At 53.4% G+C, this 21,179-nt stretch overlaps 2 protein-coding genes across 2 annotated transcripts; one reads left to right on the forward strand and one right to left on the reverse strand.

The window, feature by feature from the left end:
- The first annotated feature begins 8,670 nt into the window (after positions 1 to 8,670).
- On the forward strand, positions 8,671 to 12,606 carry THTPA (thiamine triphosphatase). Its single transcript, XM_068962677.1, has 3 exons — positions 8,671 to 8,754; positions 9,140 to 9,691; positions 10,800 to 12,606. The coding sequence occupies exons 2-3, from the start codon at positions 9,145 to 9,147 to the stop codon at positions 10,910 to 10,912; spliced, it is 660 nt and encodes a 219-aa protein (XP_068818778.1). The 5' UTR covers positions 8,671 to 8,754; positions 9,140 to 9,144; the 3' UTR covers positions 10,913 to 12,606.
- On the reverse strand, positions 11,634 to 19,924 carry AP1G2 (adaptor related protein complex 1 subunit gamma 2). The gene is made up of 22 exons (XM_068962662.1): positions 19,876 to 19,924; positions 19,297 to 19,501; positions 18,762 to 18,886; positions 18,479 to 18,620; positions 18,262 to 18,358; positions 18,017 to 18,093; positions 17,807 to 17,902; positions 17,331 to 17,411; positions 16,947 to 17,045; positions 16,721 to 16,776; positions 16,437 to 16,550; positions 16,128 to 16,268; positions 15,988 to 16,042; positions 15,785 to 15,907; positions 14,342 to 14,431; positions 14,127 to 14,254; positions 13,757 to 13,861; positions 13,343 to 13,466; positions 13,128 to 13,263; positions 12,292 to 12,455; positions 11,967 to 12,065; positions 11,634 to 11,879 (listed from the first exon to the last, which is right to left on the reverse strand). The coding sequence occupies exons 2-22, from the start codon at positions 19,498 to 19,500 to the stop codon at positions 11,778 to 11,780; spliced, it is 2,358 nt and encodes a 785-aa protein (XP_068818763.1). The 5' UTR covers position 19,501; positions 19,876 to 19,924; the 3' UTR covers positions 11,634 to 11,777.
- Between the last annotated feature and the right edge of the window lie 1,255 nt (positions 19,925 to 21,179).

The following is a 21,179-nucleotide window of genomic DNA, read 5'->3' on the forward strand; positions in this document are numbered from 1 at the left end:
ATGAGAAATCTGAGGATGGAAATGGTGTTCACCCCGTCAGTTCCTCAGGGAAACACAGACTAACACTCCCTTCCCACCCTCTGCCCTCCTCCACTGAGAAGCCAAATGACTGACAATTGACTCTTGACCTTTAGCCCAATCCCAGCCCCAAAGGGAGAAACTGAAGGTAGCTGGCTGTGACTGGAGGAGGCACGGCGGAAATATCTACACATGAAGTAAACATTTCTTCACCCACCCCTGCCCTTCCAACTGTGCACTTCCACACGCTACACAGGACCAGACATTGCATATGAATGCCCTCTTCTCTCTGCAGAAACCACGCGCTACTTCAGTGCCATCACTGTTCCAGTGGATGGCCCTGCTGTGATTCCCAACCTGGAACCTTGTATTCCTGCCTCAGTACAGAGGCAGCTCCTATTCTCTCATTTGACTTTGAAAGAGATATTTTGAGGGGGTGCCATGCTGTCTTGGGAGATATTAGGAAAAGGTATCTTCTTGCAAGTATGTACGGCTTGGTGATAGAACAGGTAGATCTCAGCTCTGTCAACCCCTTAGCTGGGTACCCTAGACAACTGGACACAGAGGCCCTGGTCTGCACGTGTGCCTATAAGATGGGGCAGTGAGAGCCAATGGGATTACCTCAGGGTGCTGAAAGGCACCTCTAAATCCTTCACCCTATCTCACTGGCCTAGGGTGGAGGAGGGGTGGGCAGGCAGTCCCCTGGAGCTTTCCACAGAGAGGCAAGGGGCTCTGGAAAAGTGAGTGGTGGGATGACTGAGAAGCCAGAGAAGAAAGATGGAAAAATCAATGAAATGAGTTTCTAACGGTGAGGTAAAGGACCGCCGTGTCGACAGCCTGTCGCCTGCTGCAAAATATGAGCTGCCCAAGTCCGTGGCAGCGGCTGACAGTGCATCCAGCCGCCACCGTCCTCGCTGGAGGCCCCCGCCCGCCAGACCCTTCTCCAGCTGCCCTGGCCTTTCTTATTATAGACAGGCTCTCCCTCAGGGCTCCCAGTTTGCGGCCTCTCCTCCAGGGCTTCTTTCCTAGATTCCTTTGATCCATTCAGGGCATTTTTGACTCTTCACCACAGGCACAGGTTATAATTCCTGATTGGGTGCATCCTTTTCCTCTGCGGCTTCTGTGTTTAGCAGCCTGCTCACAGATCTCAGAGTTGTGATGAGCTGTGCATCTCTTGCCATCTCCTGTTTTACTCTATACCTCTAGACTCCCAACAACGCAATGCATAGCCAGATGTCAAGGCCATCCCTCTCAGGGCTTCTTACATATATAAGTCTGTGCTTCTTTCTGCCTTTTGGCCCACTTGGCCAACACTGAATTCCTTGTAATTGTCTAGATTTGGACAAGATTTTGGGTCTGTATTGATACGAACTCTGTGGCTAGCATGTTTGTGTGCATGCATACGTGTATATTTATTTATTTACATATGGCAGATTCCATTGTGGTTTCATGACTGGGAATGGGGTGGGTTAAGGATGCTACTTCCAATTCAAATCTCCGAATCTGTCTTTAGAAACAACTCTTAACCTTTTCTGGAAACCACCTCCTTTCTCTAGCCTCCTCCGTATCTTCCTCCTGGGCTTCTAAGACTGTTCATTCATGTTTTCTCCCAGGATCTCTGCAGACTCCCCAGATCAGCCCCTAGAATCAGCCCTGGATGCCTCTGAGTGTGCCCCTGACCCAGTATCTCCTCTCTCCGCCTCAGGTTTCATAGGCACTTCTGGTAACGGCCTTCCAGTCCTTTCCTCCAGTGTCTGCTTTCTCAACTCACCCATTTATGCAGACTTAGGCCTGAGAGCTGGAGTGAAAAGAAGGCGGGCACCTCTTCCTTAGCCTCCTCTTATTTATTCACCGTCTTGATCAATAGATATTAACCATCCCCTGTGTGACAGACATTGTGCTAGGTGCTAGAAAACCGTCAGAAGCTAGACACAGGCAATGCCTGCTCATATGGCCATCAGGACTAACCCTGGGTCTCTCACTGACAGCTTCTCTCAGAGTCCCCCCCTACCCCCCCCCCCTTTTACCTTCACAGCCAAGTTCCATTCAAGATCCTTCCTTTTCCTGTATCCCTGTTTCACACAGCTCTCACATGGCTCCTATCCCCTCTAATCTGCATTTCCAGCTTCGTGTCCATTCCTAAACCCAAAGCCCAAAGCGAGCTTCATCTTACATTTTTAGTAACTCTCCTTCCTGCTCACAAAGCCCTTCTCCTTTCACATTCTGTAACTGCCCATGTCCACTCTCTTCCTTCTTTGCCTGTTTTTCAGTCCTACCATTCCATCCTCAATGCCCCTGTCTCCTGAGATAATTTTCTCTTGCTCCTGCAGGCTCTAGTAAACCTCAGGTGCCCACAAACAAGACTTCATTTAGAGCTAAGAATAGCTGCAGGGAGGCAAGGTCAAGCTACCAATGTAGGAATCCTACAGATTTGACTATGGCCCTCGCCAATATGTGTATAGCTCCCCAGCAAAGCAGCAAGTTGTTCCTCTGTGGGTCTTAAGGTAACACCCGCTGCTCTGACATCATGGAGGGAGGAACCCTGTCAGGTTGCCAAGGCAACATCAGCAATTTATGACATCAGAGGCTGTAGGTCTTTGGTGCTCAGGGGCTAGAAAGATTCCTGTTCCTTATCAGTTAAAGTAAATGGGAATTTCTAGTGTTTTTTAAATCTCTGTGCTCATGTTGCCCTGACTTGGGAATGAAATGCAAAGGCCTCCAGTAGGTTAGTGAAGGATTTGGCCAACGGAATGGGCCAGATCTCTCCTCTTCACCACGTATCTTTGCATTTCCTCTCCTCTCCTTTGGCATCTCTCTCTTTTGGGGATTCGCCCAATGGTATTTCTGCTCTGCCTTTTTTCCAAATTGCCCCTCCCGCGGCGCTCTCTTTGCATCCATCATGCTGTGTCCTTCTCACACCAGAGGCATTTGTTTCCTTTGATACCTCATCCTCTCCTCTTCCCTACCAAGCTCTGTGCAGCTCTGATCTGCTTCACCAGTCCTCTTTTTGCCTTCCATTCCCCTTTGTACCATACTGTTTTCCCACCTCATCTTATTCTTCAGTTCCTCCCTTCCCCCATCTTAACACTGTATTTATTCATTTCATATTGCTTTTTCTGTTGACCTTCCTCTTGAGAAATAGTCTATCCTTTCTCTCCCTGTCTCCTTCTGTATCATTATTAACTCATTTTTTGTTTCATTCTCCCAATTTTTCATGAATCACCCCTTGATTCCTCCCCTGCCCCCATCCTGCATGAATCTTCTTCTCTTCCTTCGCATGTTCCTCACATCATGCATTTCTCTACCCTGTGCATTTATTTCTCTCCTCTTCCTTTCTGTCGCTGTTCACCTCTGAAATCTTCCGTCTTCTGCCCATGTCTACCTCCTCCTCTTACCCTTCAAGCCTCTGAAGTCTGGAAAAACAATGAGGAGCTTAAAACAAGGTAAACTCTCCCAGTCTTTATCCACCTTTCTGGCCCTTTGCAGAAGATAGCTTCTGTCACATGGATGAAAACTGCTTCCTGAAGAAGCAAACTGAATCCAAATATGATAAGATCAAAGACCCAGGAAGAAGACAAATTAGAAAGTAGAGAAAAAGCCACCAGGGTCTAGAATGAACCGGAGGACAAGGGGCAACCAAGCAGCGTGGAGCTCTGAGTCCCACAGAATGTCCCCTTACAAAATCAAAGTTGACAGTGAATGAAACATAATGGCTGTGACTGATGAAGGGGTGATATGCCCCTGGAAGCCCATTAACTTGATTTCTTGGCCTGTTTATGTGCCTTCACAAACCATACTCCCCAACTCTTCCAGCCCCTTTGCTCCCTGGTATCTTCTGCTGCTGCAGTTAAAATGCTGAGTGAGAGGGTAAGAAATACAAGAAACTTAGGGTGACCAAAGAGAAAAGGGAGGAAGAGGGCAGATTACAGGAACAAAGGTGAAGAATAGGCAAAGGAGATCATTAGAGATGGCGATGGGGAAAAAAGGAGGTGAAACAAAATGGGGAAATGAAAAAAATGTATAATGGTAAAGTGAGGGAAGGGAGGAAAATCAAGTCAGTGATGAAGAGCTATGTGGTGGGAAGCTCCTGGAGAGGCAGATGACACGCAGGACACCAGCGGTGAGGTCCCGATGGGGGACACAAGCACATGGCAAAGGGGACAGTTAACAATGCTAGGAAGTCCCAAAGTTCCCTGGGTGAAGACGGAAGACGAGGCCGGCCTGGCTGTGCGGAAAGGGCACTTAAATCCTTGAGGGAGATACACCTATCCCTCCACTCTTCCAGGCCCCTGACCAGTGACTACCACAATCATCAATCATGACTGATAAGCAAACTCCAAGGCAGCCTGAAAAGGCCAGAGATATCCATTCAGACCCTGAAGGAAAGGGCACGGAGTCCTAGATGGGTAAACCAGTTAGGCAGCCAAGGTGTGACACACAGAGACAAGAACACACAGCAAGAGGATCGCCCGGATAGGAAGTCACATCCGGAGACAGTGACACACAGACAGACCCAGACCCAGAGATGGATGGGTGGGGAGAATGAATGAGAATGGCAAAATTCAGAGGTAGCGACACGGACAGTGATCGGCAGGGCAACAGGCGCAGCGTGGTCCAGTGCTCAATGATAGAGCTATTCAGAGAGAGGGACAGACAAGAGCGGATGGAGAGTTGGGGGCCAAGAGAGGCACACTTCACCTTGAATAGGAGCGGTGGCCTCCCCTCACCTACTAGTAGCACCTTTCGAAAACCGAAAAGCAACAGACAACTCAACTTCAGGCAAAGCCTAAAAATCAAAGATTAAGGGTACCCACCTCCCCTCCCACACTCCCACCCGTGGCGAGCTTGCCCATCCATCAGCCCGCCTGCTAGCCGCCGTTCCTCACCCATCCTGAGGCCGGCGGGGGGCCGCCGAGACTCAGGCCCCTCCAGACTGACAGCTCCGAGCCCCCATAGTCACCCGGCCTCCTCTTCCCTCCGGGACCCCCGCTCCCCGTGCTGCTCGGCGCGACCCGTCTAGCCTCTCGTTACCCTCCCTCCGTCCGGCTGGCTGTTAGTCCAGCTTCGATGCCTTTCCGTTCCCCGCCTCTGCCTCCACCCCGGCATCTCTCTCTTCGCCCTCTCGCAGGCCCTCTCCTTCCCTCCCACAACCCTGTCTCTCCTTCTCCTCAGGCTCTCGGTCTGTCCGTCCGTCGGTCTGGGTCCCCTCCCCCAGTCCCTTTCGGTCCCTCTCTGTGCCCTCCAACGGCAGTCTCCGAGCGCCTCCTCTCCTCTCCGTCTCAAGCTTCCAAAGAGCAAGGAAGGGAAGAAGAGAGGGAGAGGAGAGGGAAAAAAAAAAAAAAACCCAACCAACCCAGCAGCATCGGAAATCGATGCACTTACACCTCAGCTGGAAGCAGGGACGGGAGTCGAACCGCGGCCGCCGAGCAGCGCGAGGCGGGGAGGGGAGGGGGTGGCTCTTGGAAGGGACTTCTCCGATGTGTTGATTCCTTTTTTTCCCCTCCTCCTCCCTCCCTCCAGCGCTCACTCCGGGGCGTCGGGGACGGAGATGGAAAAAATAAATAAATAAATTCACGGCGGTGAGGGAAGTGAAGGAAAATAATCAATGCTATTTGGCTGCGGCTGAAGTGTTTTCCCGGCTTCGTGAGGGGGTTTCCATTGATTCACCCTGGGCACTCGCTCGCTCCCTGCCTCCTCCTCCTCCTGCTCGCCCTCCTCCTCCTCCTCCTCCTCCTCCTCCTCGCCCTCACTCCTCCGCCTCATTCAGTGGCTGGAGCCGAGGCGTCCCACACAATGGAATAATCAATACCCAGGCGCCCGGGGCGGCCCCACTGAGCAGGTGCAGCGGCCCGCCCGTCGCGGAGTACGCCGGGAGTTGTAGTCCGGCTGCCCCCGCCCCCGCCCCCGCCCGCCCGCCCTAGAGCTTGGTGTCTGCCTGCTTCACTAGACTGTAGGCGGGACCTATGACAGGCGGACTGCGGTGCTGGCCACCTGCTTGACTGTGGCTCCAGGTCCAAGCCGGTGCCGCAAAGAGCATCTTAAACACTTTCCCGAGTTCTCCTCCTCTTTCTTCTGTCTACAGAAACATATATGTGTTGTGTTATTATTACTATATATATATTTTTTTTTAATCAGCTATAGAGCAAGCCATGGCTTCTACGAGCTTTCCAGAACCACCAGAGACCTCTCTCTCTCTCTTTTTTTTTCTTACGTTAACTCCTTTCTTCTTGCCTTATTAATTCCCCTCCCTTCCAGTTGGGCACTATAGAACCTTGTCTGCCGCAGCAATTACTCTGAGTCACCGGAGCTTCTGTCTCTTTCACGCGGTCACATAGTCCCCAGAGTTGGGTGCGGGTGGGGTGGAGAGAGGGCCTGGTTTCCCATCCTTATTTTCAGTTTATCAGCTCACATAAACTCTGTTATGTTCTAATAACTGCTGAAACTTAATGAGTGCTTAGGGACAGTACCAAGCACTTTAACGTATATTAACTTATTTAATCCCCACAACTAGTCTCATTTTACAGTTAGGAAGGCCTGCATGTATGTTCAGTCCTGTCTGATTCTTAGAGACTCCATGGACTATAGCCCACCAGGCTCCTCTGTCCATGGGATTTTCCAGGCAAGAATACTGGAGTGGGTTGCCATTTCCTCCTTCACGGGATCTTTCCAACCCAGGGATCGAACCTATGTCTCTTGTATCTCCTGCATCAGCAGGCAGATTCTTTACCCTGGCACCAGAAACCAGGGCACAAACAATTCACTGGCCCAAGGGCACATGGCCAGTAAATGACCCAGCCAGGATTCAAATCCTGATGCTCAGACTCCAGAGCCCATACTAACTGCTACAGCCTACTTCTATTAATAGAAGGAAAAAAAAAATCCCAGAGTTCACAGGACAAAAGGAAGGAGAAAGAAACTAACATTTTGAATTCTAGGATGTGACAGTTTGTCACTGAATCCTCACACTTATCTGTGAGGCAGTCCACATTTTACTAAAGACAAAACAGATTTCAGGAGGTGGAGTAGCTTTCCCAACACCAAACACCAATGAAATGAAGACTGGAGTTGACTCCAGGTGTGACTGACTTTGGAGTCTAATCTTTCTTTCTCTTTAAACTGCTGCCTCTGCCCTACTGGATTTGGACCCTATAACTCAAGGAAGAGATTAAGTCTACTTTCTTTGAGCAACAAAACTTAAAAGCGAAGGACAGATGAAAAGCAGGCCAATGAAAGGAGTTAGGGGCTGGGGTCCCTCTCTTCCCTGCACACTGGTTCCTGTCATCGGGTTGGGGGGGATGCAGATAAACATTAAAAACATGCCAGGTTCAAGATGCCATGTCTGTAAACCAGTGTCCTCTCCATGGTACCTCCCATGAGTCTCGTGTTTCCAAAAACATGCTGGGGAAAGGATAAGTGTAAAGAACCTAGCCCTTCTCACCCATCATAGGAGGGAAGCCAGGAGTTGACAAGAACCACTGTTTCTCAGTAAGCTACCTTACCCCCAAAACCAGACATACAGTAGATGCCTCCAGGTAATCATAATCCTGGGAGGGAGTAAGGAAAAGCAGCCTTCTCAATTTTGTCTCCCAAAGCAGTCAAAGGGCCATTCTCATGTCTTCCTATATCTTAAATGAATGCAATATTTCGCCTGTTCCTGATAAAACCTGCACAGGGGCCGCAGGAAACAGACATGCCTCAGTGTGGCATGTAAAGCCTTTCCCAGTCTGCTCAGTGGCACTTCCAGCTTTGTCTCTTTTCCCTTAAACACTGGCCAGGTGCTCTCCAGCTTCTGGGTCTTTGCTCATGCTGTTTCTGTCTCCAGTCGTTGAAATCCCATCATGTCTTTAGTTTTCATCCAAAATGTCATTTCCTCCTCTTACAGAAAGTCGTCGAGGGAGGGGTCTTCCCTGGTGACCTAGTAGTTAGAATTCTGGCTTTCACTGTGGAAGGCTGGTGTTCAATTCCTGGCCAGGAACTGAGATCCCTCAAGCTGCACACACACACAAACAACTCTCCCATCCACCGTTATCCTGAACATTCTTGGGGATGTTTTAACTACCCTTTAAAACTCCAGAGTCTAGAGTAACTAGACTGGTCTTAACTTTGTTCTTCCCCCAGCTCATTGCCATTGGCCTGCATTTAATGGGCCACCACGATAGTCAATAAAGTATCTGCTGGACAGGGTCTGAGTGAGTGGCTTGTATTCCAGGCCCATCTGCCAACGAAGTGAGAGGGTTGAAGGCGGAAATGGGGTCTGAGTGCCTTTTCCATCCGACTTAACTTTAGATAAGACTCCCACAGGCGTCAATCGCGGCTTTCCTGTCACCATAGCGACGAGTGGAGCAAGAGAGCAAAATTTCCCTTCGGAACTACACCTCCCATCATGCACCCGGGTACCAGGGTGCCGGGCTCAGCCTGCGGCCTGAGACCCGGGCCGCCCCTCGGGAGCTGGGAGGGGTCTGGAATGAGGAGCAGAGCGGAGGGGGCCATCCTTACTCTTGGCCCACCGCGGAGGTTGCGGCCCCTCATAACTTAGCAGGCTTCTCGGCCCAAGCCTGCCCTCGGCATCGCTACATCGGGCCTAATATGGCCGCTTGTGCCGGGGCCTCCCCCTTGCGCAGAGAACCGGGCCGAGGTCCGGAACCAGGGACTGCTTCCGGCATTCCTCGCGGGCGTGGCGTGGGCTTCCTTCCCCTTACTCCAGGTCCCGCGAGAGGGAGACCCTTGGGCTTTCAGGTGAGACCCGAGGCTCCGGGGGTCGGTGCCCTAGGGGGATCGGGCGGGGTCATCTCCTGCAGTGAGTAGCCGTACTCCCGGGGTAGCATATGTCGAGGGAGGGGCGTTGAAAGGACACCCGCTACACGGCTTGCTTTCTAGAGAGCCCTTTGGATTTCCCAGGGAATCCTTTGGATTTTGGACATCAGCAGCAGAAGGGATCTAACTGGAGACCTGTGCCTGTTGCTGAGCCGTTAAAAACATCAGAGACAGACAGGGCCATCCATCACAGAAGGAGGAAGGACCCCCTACAGACAGCCCTGCGACGGTGTGTGCCCCTCACAAGTTCTTCCGCGGGGAGGGATCTTCGGGAGCTCATCAGTGTTTGTTGATTGACTGATTGCAGGTAGCATGGCCCAGGGCCTGATTGAAGTGGAGCGAAAGTTCGTTCCCGGGCCCGGCACAGAGGAGCGGCTGCAGGAGTTGGGGGGTACCCTGGAGCACCGAGTCACTTTTCGAGACAGCTACTACGACACCCCTGAGTTGAGCCTCATGCGAGCTGATTACTGGCTCCGACAGCGAGAAGGCAGTGGATGGGAGCTCAAATGTCCCGGAGCGGCAAGTGTCTCAGGACCCCACACTGAGTACACGGAACTCACAGCTGAGCCTTCAATTGTGGTCCAGCTGTGTGAGGTGCTGGGGGCTGTGGTCCCGGGGGCTGGGGGCGTGGCTGCTGTGTTGGGCCCCTTGGGGCTGCAGTTAGTAGCTAGTTTTGTGACGAAGCGCAGTGCCTGGAAACTGGTGCTGTCCGGAGCTGACGGAGAGGAGCGGCTGCTCAGGGTGGACCTGGATACAGCTGACTTTGGCTACGCTGTGGGTGAGGTAGAGGCGCTGGTGGACAAGGAGGCTGAAGTCCCAGCTGCCCTGGAGAAGATCCACCACCTCAGCAGCCTGCTTGGTGAGGGAGACACGCTCCTCTGTACTTCCTTTGTTCTTCTGAGTGTACCCACTGGGCCAACTGTCGGGGGACGTCTCGAGGCTATTTCTTTAAGAGGAATTATTTTAGCAGTTTTCTAGAGGACCCAGTTTTCTCAGGGCTCTATCAAATCTGGTTCCTTCTTTTACAGTAGCTGTCTAACCTGCATTGAATCCTTCCATGTATCTCTAATCCTTCCCAGCCATTGGCTCATGTCATTCTCATCCCTCTAGCCACTCCAGGTGTCTTTCGATTCCATTTGTCAGCTCTCTTCTTCAATCTTTCCATCCATCCTTTCTCCCCCCAACTCCTGTCCTCTGATTTTTATAATGAAATCCTCATTGGTCCTACTGGCTTGAGTAAAAGTCAAGAATGTTGTTCCCATGTGACAGAGAGCGGGGCGAATGTTGGCAGTTTAGTTCTGTTCCCAGGTTAGCTCCCCTGTACAGTTCATCCATGCAAGTACAGGGTTGTGCATCCCGCGGGGCCTTACAGCCCTGGAATGTTGTTCTTGCCTCCTCAGCAAACCTACACTGAGTTCCCTGCTATCGGCCCAGCATGCTGCCAGGCACTAACAATCAGACACTGGCTAATTGTGGCTCCGCACCACAGAGGCTAGAATTCTCTGCAAATCCCACCTCATTCATGGCTGTAGCTGCTTCTCCTTTCTACACCCCTTGGTTTCTCTCTGTGTGTGCATCTCTGCATGTGCTTCATTACCAAGCTAATGAGCTTTGGCCTGCCTGGAGAGGCTTTAATCTTGACTGGGGGGCAGGAGCAGTAACTGAAATGAGTTACTATTGAGGCACCCTCTGTCTTCCTGGCGCCTGAGTGCCCTTCGCCACTTCTCCTTGCCAGAGGAGAGGCTCGTGCTTGGCTTCCTAGGCCCACTTCTGCCTCAAGTGGCCCTCTTCGGCCCCGCTTCCCCAGGCCAATCAGAGAGTAGGCTGGTGGGTTAGCTAAGCTGGTTGGCAGGCGTTCGGAATCCCAGTGCTGCCTTGGAAACAACCTGGGGTCCCGCTGCGTGGGCAGGGAGAGGCACAGTATCTGCGCCTGTCTGGCTCTCTCCTCATTCTCCTTTTGCCTGTAGGTGTGCTGGCACAGGAGAAGGCACCTGCCAAGCTGATTGTGTACCTGCAGCGCTTCCGGCCCCAGGACTACCAGCGCCTGCTAGAAGTGTACGGCTCCAAAGAGCAGCCTTAGGGGACTGGAGATCTGGACATGACAACGGGGCTGAGGAGCTTCATTCCTGGGCTCACCGTGCCTCTTCCCTTCTGGCTCCCCTTCCCACAGTGACCCCTCTCGCTCCAGCTCTGTCTGTTCCTTCACCCTACCCTCCGCTATCCTTCCTGGAGCCTTCCCTGGCTGCCTCCTCTCCCTCATCCGTCAGATGCAATCTGTGGGCCGCCCCTCTCCCCTGGCCGCTAAGCAGCCTCCATTGATTTCCGCTCGTGTTTATAGGATTTCCACTTAGCCGTGATCAGTAGTTAAGCACAGGAAAATCCCTTGCCACCCCCCTCCCTTGGTCGATGCCATTGATTCTGCCAGCGGCTCCTAAACTGCCTTACAGCTGAGTTAGAGAGGAGGGGAGGCAGCAGGGATTTCCCTGCCCCGGGCTACAGGGAACAGCAGCAGCTTGGGGAAGCTGGTGAGGATTCCTGTTAGAAATCTAGAACTTCTGGTTTGACACTGGCCCTGTGCCTAGAGAGTAGAGTGCCTCCTGTGGAGGTTTAGGGGCACATCTGCTCCCCAGCCAGAACGGGGGTAGAAGGAAAACCTTCCTTTGTTGAAACCAGTTCCAAAGGCTTAGGGCAAGATACCTACTTCCTGTATAAGAAGGCTCTTCCCTGGCTGTTATTCACATACATTTTCTACCTCAAATAATGGCTTTGCCCCCTAGGGCTTTATTGGGCTTTCATCATTTGTGGGGTTCCCCCCACCCCAGTTCTGCAGCAGCAAGGACAGGATCAGAGTGCCACCTGCTGGTCACCCTCAGATATGGATCCAAGTAGCTGGGGCTCCTGATTTGGGGACACAGGAGGATTTCAGGCTCTGAGTGGAGGCTGAGTTACTGCCATGTCTCCACAGGCAAGTTGTTCACCTCAAAGATTTCCTGTACCGACTGGCCAAAGTGGTCGTAGGTGAGGCGCAACTTCAACCGCAAGGGGGCCTAGGAACAGGAGAGTGAAGACCAGGGTAAGCACAGATGACTCCTCCCTGGCCTAGGTCTTAGCCTCAAGGGGCTCCTGGAGCTCACCTTGTTAGGATTGAGGATTCTGAGCAGCTGGGTCATCGGAAGGCCACCCTGGGCTGGAACAGTGTCTCCACTGGGGGCCTGTAGCTGCAGCTGGAAACTCTAAACACAGGAGGTTGGACAGAGCACACATAAGGCAGCTGGCTGGCTCAGGCAACCACTCCACACCCAACAGTTTCAAACCCTCTTCCCGCGACTCCCCAGGTGCCTTTCTCTGCAGTCACTCCCTTCTCATCTCACCCTCCCTCCACCCCCAGCACCTCCCCTACTTAGTGGCTTTTTCTCCTGGAGTATCCAGGCTACCTCTGAGTCCTGGTCTTCTACAAACCTTAGGCACAGCCGCCTGGCAGATGAAGTGGGTGACGTCACCCCCTGAGGTGTTGGTGGCAGTGACAGTGATTAACAGCAAAGTAGGGGTTCCAGGGGGTCGAACAAAAGAAAGATTCAGCTGAAGTCCTTCACGCTCAAATACTTTGAGATTTGGGATGGGAGCTACAGTAGGGAGAGAGAAGTGACTCAGTATATGGGCTGAAGATAACAGTTCATTCTTTCATGCAAGAAAAATTAAATGAGCGCCCACTGGGTGCAGGGAACTGCTCCAGATGCTAGTGATCGAGTGGACAAGATGAGGTCCCCAGTGGAGCTCACAGCTTAGGAGAGAAAAACAATAAACAAGAAAACAATCACAGTCTGTAACTGGTGCTCTGAAGGAAATAACCTGTGGGGGGAACTAACTTAAGGAGGAGAGGGAGGGGAAGTATCTGACATTTTAGCTGAGACTGAAGATGGGAGAATGAGCCAGTTATTTTAATGTGCTGGGGAAAAAACATTCCATGTGAAAAGAAAATGAACACCAAGGGCTTGAGGTGAGAGGACCTCAGAGTTGAGAGGGGGCCAGTGGAGCAGGTAGTGGGAAAGCCTGTGAGATGGGCAGGGAGGAAGCAGGACCCCGGGCCAGAACTAAGAAACCTGAACAAAGGACGGCACTGGAGGGTGTCCAGGAGGGAACTGGTCTGATCTAATGAATCCTTTTACTAAGATGGGGATGTGATGGTAGCACACAGCAGGGAAGAGGGACTTCGAATCTCAGGCCTCAGCTTAGAGGGGGAAGCACCTATCTCCACTGCCCCTTCTTTAAGACATCTCCCTTTTGCTGAGGCTTACCAGGGGGTAGGGGAGCGCAGGGAAGGTCAAGGAGGTGTATCAAAGTGTCTCCTGGGGTGGGATCCAGAGGGGGAGGGTGCTGGGCATTCTCAGAAGGGCCATCCAGGAGATCCAACAGATCCAAGAGCTTTGAGGCCTGGAGAGGGCAGAAGGGTCAGGGCTGGGTATGGAAGCTGGACCATGCTCTTCCCCCAGGGCTCCCCTGGCCCTCTCACCTGGGTCTCTGTGGGGACAGGGGCTGCTTCCGAAAGCTGGGCTACTTCTTTGCTTTCCTTTGCTTCCTCATCGACCTGAGGGCCACCCCGCTCCACAAGAGGCATCTTTTCCAGGACGGCAGCCCTGAGAGGAAGAAGGCAGGTGTACCCCTCTGGGTAGACCCTGGGCTTTTCACAAGAGGTGTGGGAGGAGGGGTAAGAATATGAGAGACCTGGGCTCATGGTGGGTCAGAAATGCCCCTCTGATTTCCTAAGACAGAAGAGTCTTTCTGGCTTTCAGATGAACAAGGAGGGTGGGAAGCCCACTTAGCGTCCATGAACTGTGGGTGGGCACAGGTAAGGCTGTGACCCTGCACCCAGAAAGGGCCATAGGGAGCGAGCTGGGGGTTGGGTCCCACACCGTCAGCGGCGCACCTCAAGTGGTCGTACTTCCGGAAGAGGGCGTTGTACTCCACCGCCCGCTGCTGCAGCTCCACGTCCTGGCAGCTCCCATAGATGGACATCACCTGGCAGATGCGGCTGGGCCACAGGGTGGTCCGTGACTGGGACTGGCCATCTGCCCTGCCCTTCACCTCTAGGATGTGGCAGGGAAGGAAGAGGCCCCCACAGAGCAGGGAGAGACCCACGATACTTGGCTCAAAAAGGAAGGACCTAAGGACAGGGGGCTGGGGATGGAGGTGCAGGCCTGGAGGGAAACTCAGTAGCGGGGGGCATGGTGAAGGGAAAGCTCTCGCTGGAGGTACCAAGAAGAGGCTCTGTGGGAGGGGCAGGGACCCAGTCTTACTTGTTGTCCCCATGGAGCCGGGTGCTGAGCTTCATGAGGGCCGTGAGGGCATATCCCCTGGTGGCTGGCAGGGACATCTGGGACTGCAGCACCCTTTCCAGCAGTGCCAACACCTCCTCTTTCTCCACCTTCCGGGGGGCACACAGAGTGATCCTGGGACCGGCCCTGACTCCCCTCACATGTCCCTCCTCAGTGTACCCCAACGCAGGACCCACCTGCAGGGGCTCAGTTTCCTCACAGGTCCCCTCCAGCAGGAGGTCTCCGTATTCCCCAATGCACCAGGCTGCCACCTGCACCAGTGGTTGCTGTGGGGGATGAGAAACATGCTGGGCCGGCATCTGGGTCCTTTCCTCACTTCCAGACCCCGTGACATCCTTTTAGGCAGTGCAGAGATAGTGGAGTTTGCAGGGGTGGGGAAAGGGAAGGGCCTTGGCACAGCGAGCAGTTATGAGCAGTTGTGTTAGTTGCGGGCTCTGTCCTGGCTCCTGGGCTTCCTCTGCCCTCTAGTGGCCAAGTATAAGAACTACATGGCCTACAACAGATCTCATGATCATCATACTAAGTGAAATAAGCCAGAGAAAGACAAACAGTATGACAACATTTCTGTGAGGAATCTAAAAGATAATACAAATGAATCCATACACAAAACAGAAACAATCACAGAAATAGAAAACAAACTTATGGTTACCAATGGGGGGAGGGATGGGAAGGATAAATTAGGAATATGGAGATAAACAGATACAAACTACTATATATAAAATAAATATGCAAGGGTTTACTGTACACTCAATATCTTGTAATAATCTATAATGGAAAATAATCTTGGGAGTTCCCTGTCAGTCCAGTCGTTAAGACTTTGCCTTCCAATGCAGAGGGTATGTGTTTGATTCCTGGTTGGGGAGCTCAGATCCCACATACCTCAGGGCCAAAAAAACAAAAATATAAAACAGAAGCAATATTGTAACAAATTCAATAAAGATTTTTTAAAAATGATCCACACTAGAAAAATAATAATCTTATAAGGATCCCTTTGTTGTACGCCTGAAACTAAGTAGTGTAAATCAACTGTTTCAGTTTTTAGAAGTACTGTAGGATAAAACTCAGAAAGAAATACCAAAAACAAAACAACCCCGCTTCCCCCCGCCATGGCCTAAGCACAAGGGGTGCAGTGAGGATGGAGTGAGGGGGTCCTCCCTTGAAGGGGTGGGTGGTTTCTGCCTAGCCTACTAAAGTAACATGGAAAGCAGTATTGGCATATTGGTTATTGGTTGGCATCTGTGAATTCACTCAGCATTCAAGGTAGTAATAAGAACTAATACATGCAAAAAGAGCTTTTATCTATATCCCGTTTGATCAAGACAGCTCTGGGAGGTAGGCAGGGTAGAATGCTGAGTAGACCCAGTATGAAGAAAGTTCAGTGAGTCATCTGTGGTTGCACAGACAGTAACAGAACCAGGACAGAAGTCCGGGTGTTCTAACTATGAGCAGGGCTCTGTCCTTCAGTGACTCTACCAAGTAGAAAGCTGTGAGGATAAAAGAGAGAGAGACAGAGCTGTGACTCTAGGGGAAAAACAGTTGGGAATCTGGTGTATGGAGCAGGGAGCCCAGGAAGGGATGAGAGGGGTGGGCAGCCCTGCGCCTGGTGGAAGGAGCAGTACCTGGGAGATGTCCTCAGCCAGGGCGCTGTAGAGGCGGCGCACAGAGTAGGCGTGGAGCTCCTGGGCACCCCCAATCAGCTGGATCAGGTTGGCCACTGCATCATCGCGCACATAGGTGCCTGCCTGGAGGGGTGAATGTGGCTGGGTCAGCGTGGTGAACCCTGCCCGCTCCCACCCAGCTCTCAGCCCTGCCCCTGCCTCACCGTCGTCAGCACACGGAGGATGGTATCTATGTGCCACCGCTTGGTTGGGGCAAACCTATGGCACATCATGGCTCTTTAGTCCTGGCGATGACCCTCCCTGGATTCCACCCTCTCTGCCTCCTGGGCACCCATCCCCTCACCTCTCTGCTGCCAGTAGGATGCCAGAGGCACAGTCGGGCCGTAGATCAGGGGGGCAGGCCTCCAGAAAGCCCTGCAGCTCCTGGGTCATGGCTCGCACGTTGGAGCTATTCACCAGGGCCAGGCTCAGTTCCAGGGCCCGCCTGGAGAAGAAACGTGTGTTTAGACAAGGTCTCCCAAGTCACCCCATGACATTCCTTGGGGCCCCCCTTTCCCAGGCACCTGTCTCCGTAGTCCCCTTTCTCCAGCTGCTGACCTGGCCTGGGGTTTGGGCCCTCTACTCTTCACTATGGTTCCTCTGCCCTGCTTACCGGCTGAGGGAGGCGTCAGGTTCCCACAGACATTCTACCACGGTGGGCCGGTGCCGCTGCACGGCACTGTGATCAGACTGCACCAGCTTCAGCAAGGACGTCAGCGCCACATATCTGGTCAGAGCACGAGGGTCCTTAGCATACCCTGGCCGTCAGCCCTCTCCCCACCCGTCCTGCCCTGGGTATGGAAATAAGGGGCTGGTGAATCCGGAGATTCTGGAAGAAGGAGGGCAGAGGGTCAAGGGCTCAGTGGCACAGCCCTGCCAGACACCTGGGCCTATTACCTAATGTTCCTGTCACTGTTGAGTAGAAAGCGGCCAAGAATGTTGACAGCTAGAACCTATGGGAGGCAGAGGTTGGGAGTCAGGGAAGGAGCAGCCTGCTCATTCAGCAGTGGGGACTGCCTGGCACAGGGTGCCCAGGGCAGGGAGGAGAAACCGGAGAACAGGACCTGTCTGCCCGGCTGGAGTGGGTGGGAGGGGCCCAGGGGAGGGGCCTCGGGGAAGGTACCCTTAGGCCCGCAGCAGAGCGGATGTCCATGATAGTCAACACCGTCTCAAACAGAACTGCATTGCCCGCATTTCGGCTGGTGTCAGTATTTGTGGCTACCTGCGTGGATGGGAGAGAAGCTCTAAGGGGCTCCACCCTTTTCTCATGTCATCCCTCAAATAGCTTACAAAAGTCTATCCATCCCCTCCACCCCCGCCCCCCCCAACTATGTGCCAGGGACTACTGCACTGTAACAGACTGTGTCCCTGACCTCAGGAGAGATCACAGTCCAGAAAGAAATGGAGACATGATCATTTGGCCACTGCAGGGGGAGTGGTCATGGGAGGGACGCTCAGGCCAGTGGGATCACAGAGCAACACCCATAACCCAGGCCCCCACCCCCACCTGGGCCAGCAAGTCATTCATGGTCTCACTGCTCTCTTCGTGGTTCCGGCCCAGAATCCGAAGCAGACGAAGTATCTGGACCTGAAATTGGGTTAAATAAAAGTTGGGGGTAAGGGGCTGAGGAGAGAAATCCAACGTTGAGAGCACTGTGAGGGGTCTGGCTGGCTCCCAACAGCCTCCTTGCAGTCCCCCCTCCCAGCCTCCTCTGTCCCCTTGGGCCCTGGGAGGGTTCAGAGGTGAGTGAGGCCAGGAGATCTGGGGACAGTCTTTTGAAAAAAAAAAAAAAATTGTTACCAAGTTGGATTTTCTAGTTTTCAGGCACTCCCCCTCCCCACACTGGACCTGGGATGACCTGGTGCCTGCCACCCTCCTGGCCAAGTTACTGATGAACCAAAGTATTGTCTGGGAGGGGACCACTGGCCATGGGATGCCTAAGCTTTTTGTTCCAGGGATACAGCAGGGAAGGATCAGCCCACCTGCAGGAATGGGTCGCTGACTCCAGACACGCTGTGTTCTGTGGAGCATCCTGTCATCACCAGAGTCCGGAGGGTGTGCACCAGCTGGGGTACCACCTGGAGGGAGGGCAGAGCCTGACCTGGGCATTCTTCCTAATCCTCTCTCCCTTCAGCTCCCTCCAACCCCACTGCCCTTCTCCTGGCCCGGGGCCCACCCCTTCACCAGCCCACCTTTCGAAAGTGCTGAAGGGCTGCAGGGCTTCGTTCGCAGAGCTCGGTGATCAGCGTGACAGTGCCCAGCAGGATGCCTGGGTCAGGGCGAGGGAGCCAATGGTGGACAGGGCACAGGGGAGTCTACTGTGTGCGTGTTTGCATGCACGTGCTGCCCTTCACCTGGGAGCTACTGTTCCTGTCCTCGGGCTCCCTTTCCCACAGCCAGAGCTGAGGCAAGTGGACGAGGAGCCCCGTGGCCTTACCATGGTGGCGTTCATGAAGCAGCTGGGCACAGGGTGGGAGGAAGATGTCAGAGAGTTCAGGGACCTTCCGGATCATGTGTACTGCAGTCAGAACAGCCTGCAGAGGTCAGAGGGCTCAGAGAGGGCGAGGGTCTGCCAGGATGGAATCCCCCACCTCTATCATGTGGCAGACAGGACAGTTTGTGCAGGAGCAAGAGCCTAGGACCTGCTGTCTCACCTTCTTGCGCACATAGGGGCTGGGCTGCAGGAGCAGCTTCTCCACCTCCGGGGCCAAGTCCCGGCACATCTCAGCAGAGCCCATGGCACTCAGTGTGCACAAGGCTAGGCCTTGGACAGCCTCAATTCCCTGGCTCAGGTCACTGCAGAGTTTGGGGAGGACAGTCAGTCAAGCCTCTGAGAAGTCCAGTCCTCCAGTACCTACAGCAGGCAACCCCCTGGGATTTCCCAGTTCCCCACTCTCCCATCTCCCTGATTCCAAGTGCTTCCCAGAACCCTCTCACTTCTTGATGCTGTTGGTAATGAGCAGGTGGGCATCCTGCCTCTCATCCAGTAGAAGCATGGCCCCCAGGTAGCCCACCCTCTTGTCTGTGAACCTGGGGGAGGCGATCAGTTTCAGGCACTCCATCTACAGGGAAGGGGGCAGACCAGGAAGGGGTAGGGGTGAAACCAGAGGCACTAGCGTGGCTTTTGGTTCTCCTTTACACCAGATTAACCTGTGGGGGCAGCATACCCCAGGACCGCCCCGTTCAACATGAATAGAGGTTTAGGAGATTCAGTTAGTTTCAAGGAAACGGAAGAATGGGAGGAGAAAGGAGGGGCCTTGAATGGCGCTGGCCAGAGAATGAGGGGTTCGGTCCATCTGATGACCAGTTGGGGTGGTAAAGGGCAAGGAGATCTGCGGTACACCCTGTGAGGGCCCAGAAACTCCGGAGAATAAAGAAATCGAGAAACAAGTAAGTGAGGGGGTGGTGTTCGCTACCGTGCCCCACTAGCTTCTCTCATCCAACTCGGACGGGAGGCATCCACGCCCAGTACCTGTCCAAAGTGGGCGGGGTAGCCTAACATGTGGACGTAGAGCAGTTTGGCCAGCTGGCGGTGGCTGTGCAGAGGGTCCCCATCGCGGAAGGAGGCCCGGATGTGGGCGCACTCTTTCTGGATCACCTCCCGCTCCTGGGCCTGGGTCTTGGCCTCACGAATCTCCTGGATTAGATCCTGAAGCTTCAGCGAGGACGCCACCATCCTGGCGGGCAGAGCCCGGAAACGGAGAGGGCCTTAACCCTCTGGCAGTAAGCATCCGGCCTTTTCTGCACAGGCTTGCAATTAACCAAATTCCCGAGGGCCCGGGTCCCAAGACACCCTAAAACTGATCCCTGTCCCCAAATGCCGCCCGAGACCTCCATTACGCATGCGTCCTCGCCCCACCCCGCACCCGTCGCTACCGAGCCTGCGCTGGAACCCCGCCTATTTCCCCCCCAACGGCGGGTCTCCACCTGGCTTCCCATCACTAGCTCAGTTATTCCCTTCCTTCTAGAGCCCGGCGCTGCTTCTTTCTCAGAGACCCCCGTCCCCTTCTCAGGCGATGTCAGCTTCCGCACACCAGGACGCCAGCCTCACCTGGCTTCAGTCTCAACTCCGCTCCTGTCCCCCCAGCGCTTCCTGGTCCTAGCCCCGAGGAAGGTTGGGGCTTGGTCTGATCCTTCTCTCTCCCCGCCCCTATCGCGGGACCCCGCCCCTCCTGGGCCGCCCTGCAGACTACAGAGCAATCTTGAATCCTCTGACCTTAGGCCTTTCTGATTTGGAGTATAAGGGAAGGATCTTTTTAACTACTTCGGGGCGGCGAGACTGTCTAACAGGCCTGGGACTTCCCAAGAGGGCTCGTTCACTGGAGAGCTTCTGAGAGTTTGGGTTTGAATCCATCGCACCCAAAGGAGAGGACAATTCCCCCCCCTTTTTTTTGAACTTTTTTATTAATATATTTTTTTTTTTGTTAAATTTCTTTGTATTTTTTTTTCCTGCAAGACTTGGTGTTGGCGGCACTGTTGTTTTAACGTCAATCCCAAATTCCATGAAATAGAAATCAGAAGTAAAGTTTGAGAGAGGAGGAGGGAGGGAGGCAGGCCAGGGAGTAAACAGAGTTTGACTAGAAAAAAAAGAGTTTGTGTGTGGTGGGCATTCCCAGGCAAGGCCATTCCTTGAGGGAGGGGGTTGGCAGGCAGCTTGCCTCTGCCTCATGCAGGGGAGGGAGGAAAGATCCCCTGGGGACCCTCAAGCCCCCTCTTCCTAGGGCTTCCTGTCCCCAGGGGAAACGCTAGTACCAGGGATCAGCCACAACCTCCAACAGGGCTCTCTACCCACCTCTCACCCCGGTTTGACTCTCACCTCTCTGCTCTACCTGGAAAGTGTGTGAGATTGATCCCCTCCTTGGTGTTGTTTTTCCAGTTCACAAGATTCTGATGATGGGGGAAGGGATCTAACCCACTTAGAGACTACTGACCAGCTTCTCCTGCCCTGTGAGTTCCTGTTTTCCTGTGTGGTTCATTTTCCAGAACTGCCTCCCCCCCGCCACTACTGCCAGAGTCGGGGAGTGGGGTCCTTGCTCAGGTGCCCCTAACCCTCTGCAGTAGAAATGTCTTCTTCAGGTCCCTTAGGAATTTAATCAAAGGCCACACGTGAGTCCAGACCAACCAAATAAACTTTTAGGGGGAGAGAGAAAGGTGGGAGAGGTCAGCAGGTGGGCTTGGCTGCATGGGACTTTATCTTTCCTTTACACATTGCTCTTGACATGGCATGCCACCCTAGGGGGTTGGGTGAGGGGCTGGCTGTTGGGGAAGGAAAGAGGGAGAAGATGCTCGGGAGCTGTTCTACTTTTCAGTTCTCTCATCTCCTTCAGGGAAGGATGGAGTTTGGTAAGAACCTAG

The sequence above is a fragment of the Capricornis sumatraensis genome, chromosome 2, assembly GCF_032405125.1.
Source record: "Capricornis sumatraensis isolate serow.1 chromosome 2, serow.2, whole genome shotgun sequence".
Lineage (NCBI taxonomy): Eukaryota > Metazoa > Chordata > Mammalia > Artiodactyla > Bovidae > Capricornis > Capricornis sumatraensis.

Coding starts and splice junctions, on each gene's coding strand:
- THTPA (XM_068962677.1), top strand. CDS start 9,145: ATGGCCCAGGGCCTGATTGAAGTGGAGCGAAAGTTCGTTCCCGGGCCC. Junction 9,692..10,799: donor CCACCTCAGCAGCCTGCTTG/GTGAGGGAGACA, acceptor TTTTGCCTGTAG/GTGTGCTGGCACAGGAGAAG.
- AP1G2 (XM_068962662.1), bottom strand. CDS start 19,500: ATGGTGGCGTCCTCGCTGAAGCTTCAGGATCTAATCCAGGAGATTCGT. Junction 16,043..16,127: donor ATCCTACTGGCAGCAGAGAG/GTGAGGGGATGG, acceptor GATGTGCCATAG/GTTTGCCCCAACCAAGCGGT. Junction 14,255..14,341: donor AGGAAACTGAGCCCCTGCAG/GTGGGTCCTGCG, acceptor GCCCCCCGGAAG/GTGGAGAAAGAGGAGGTGTT.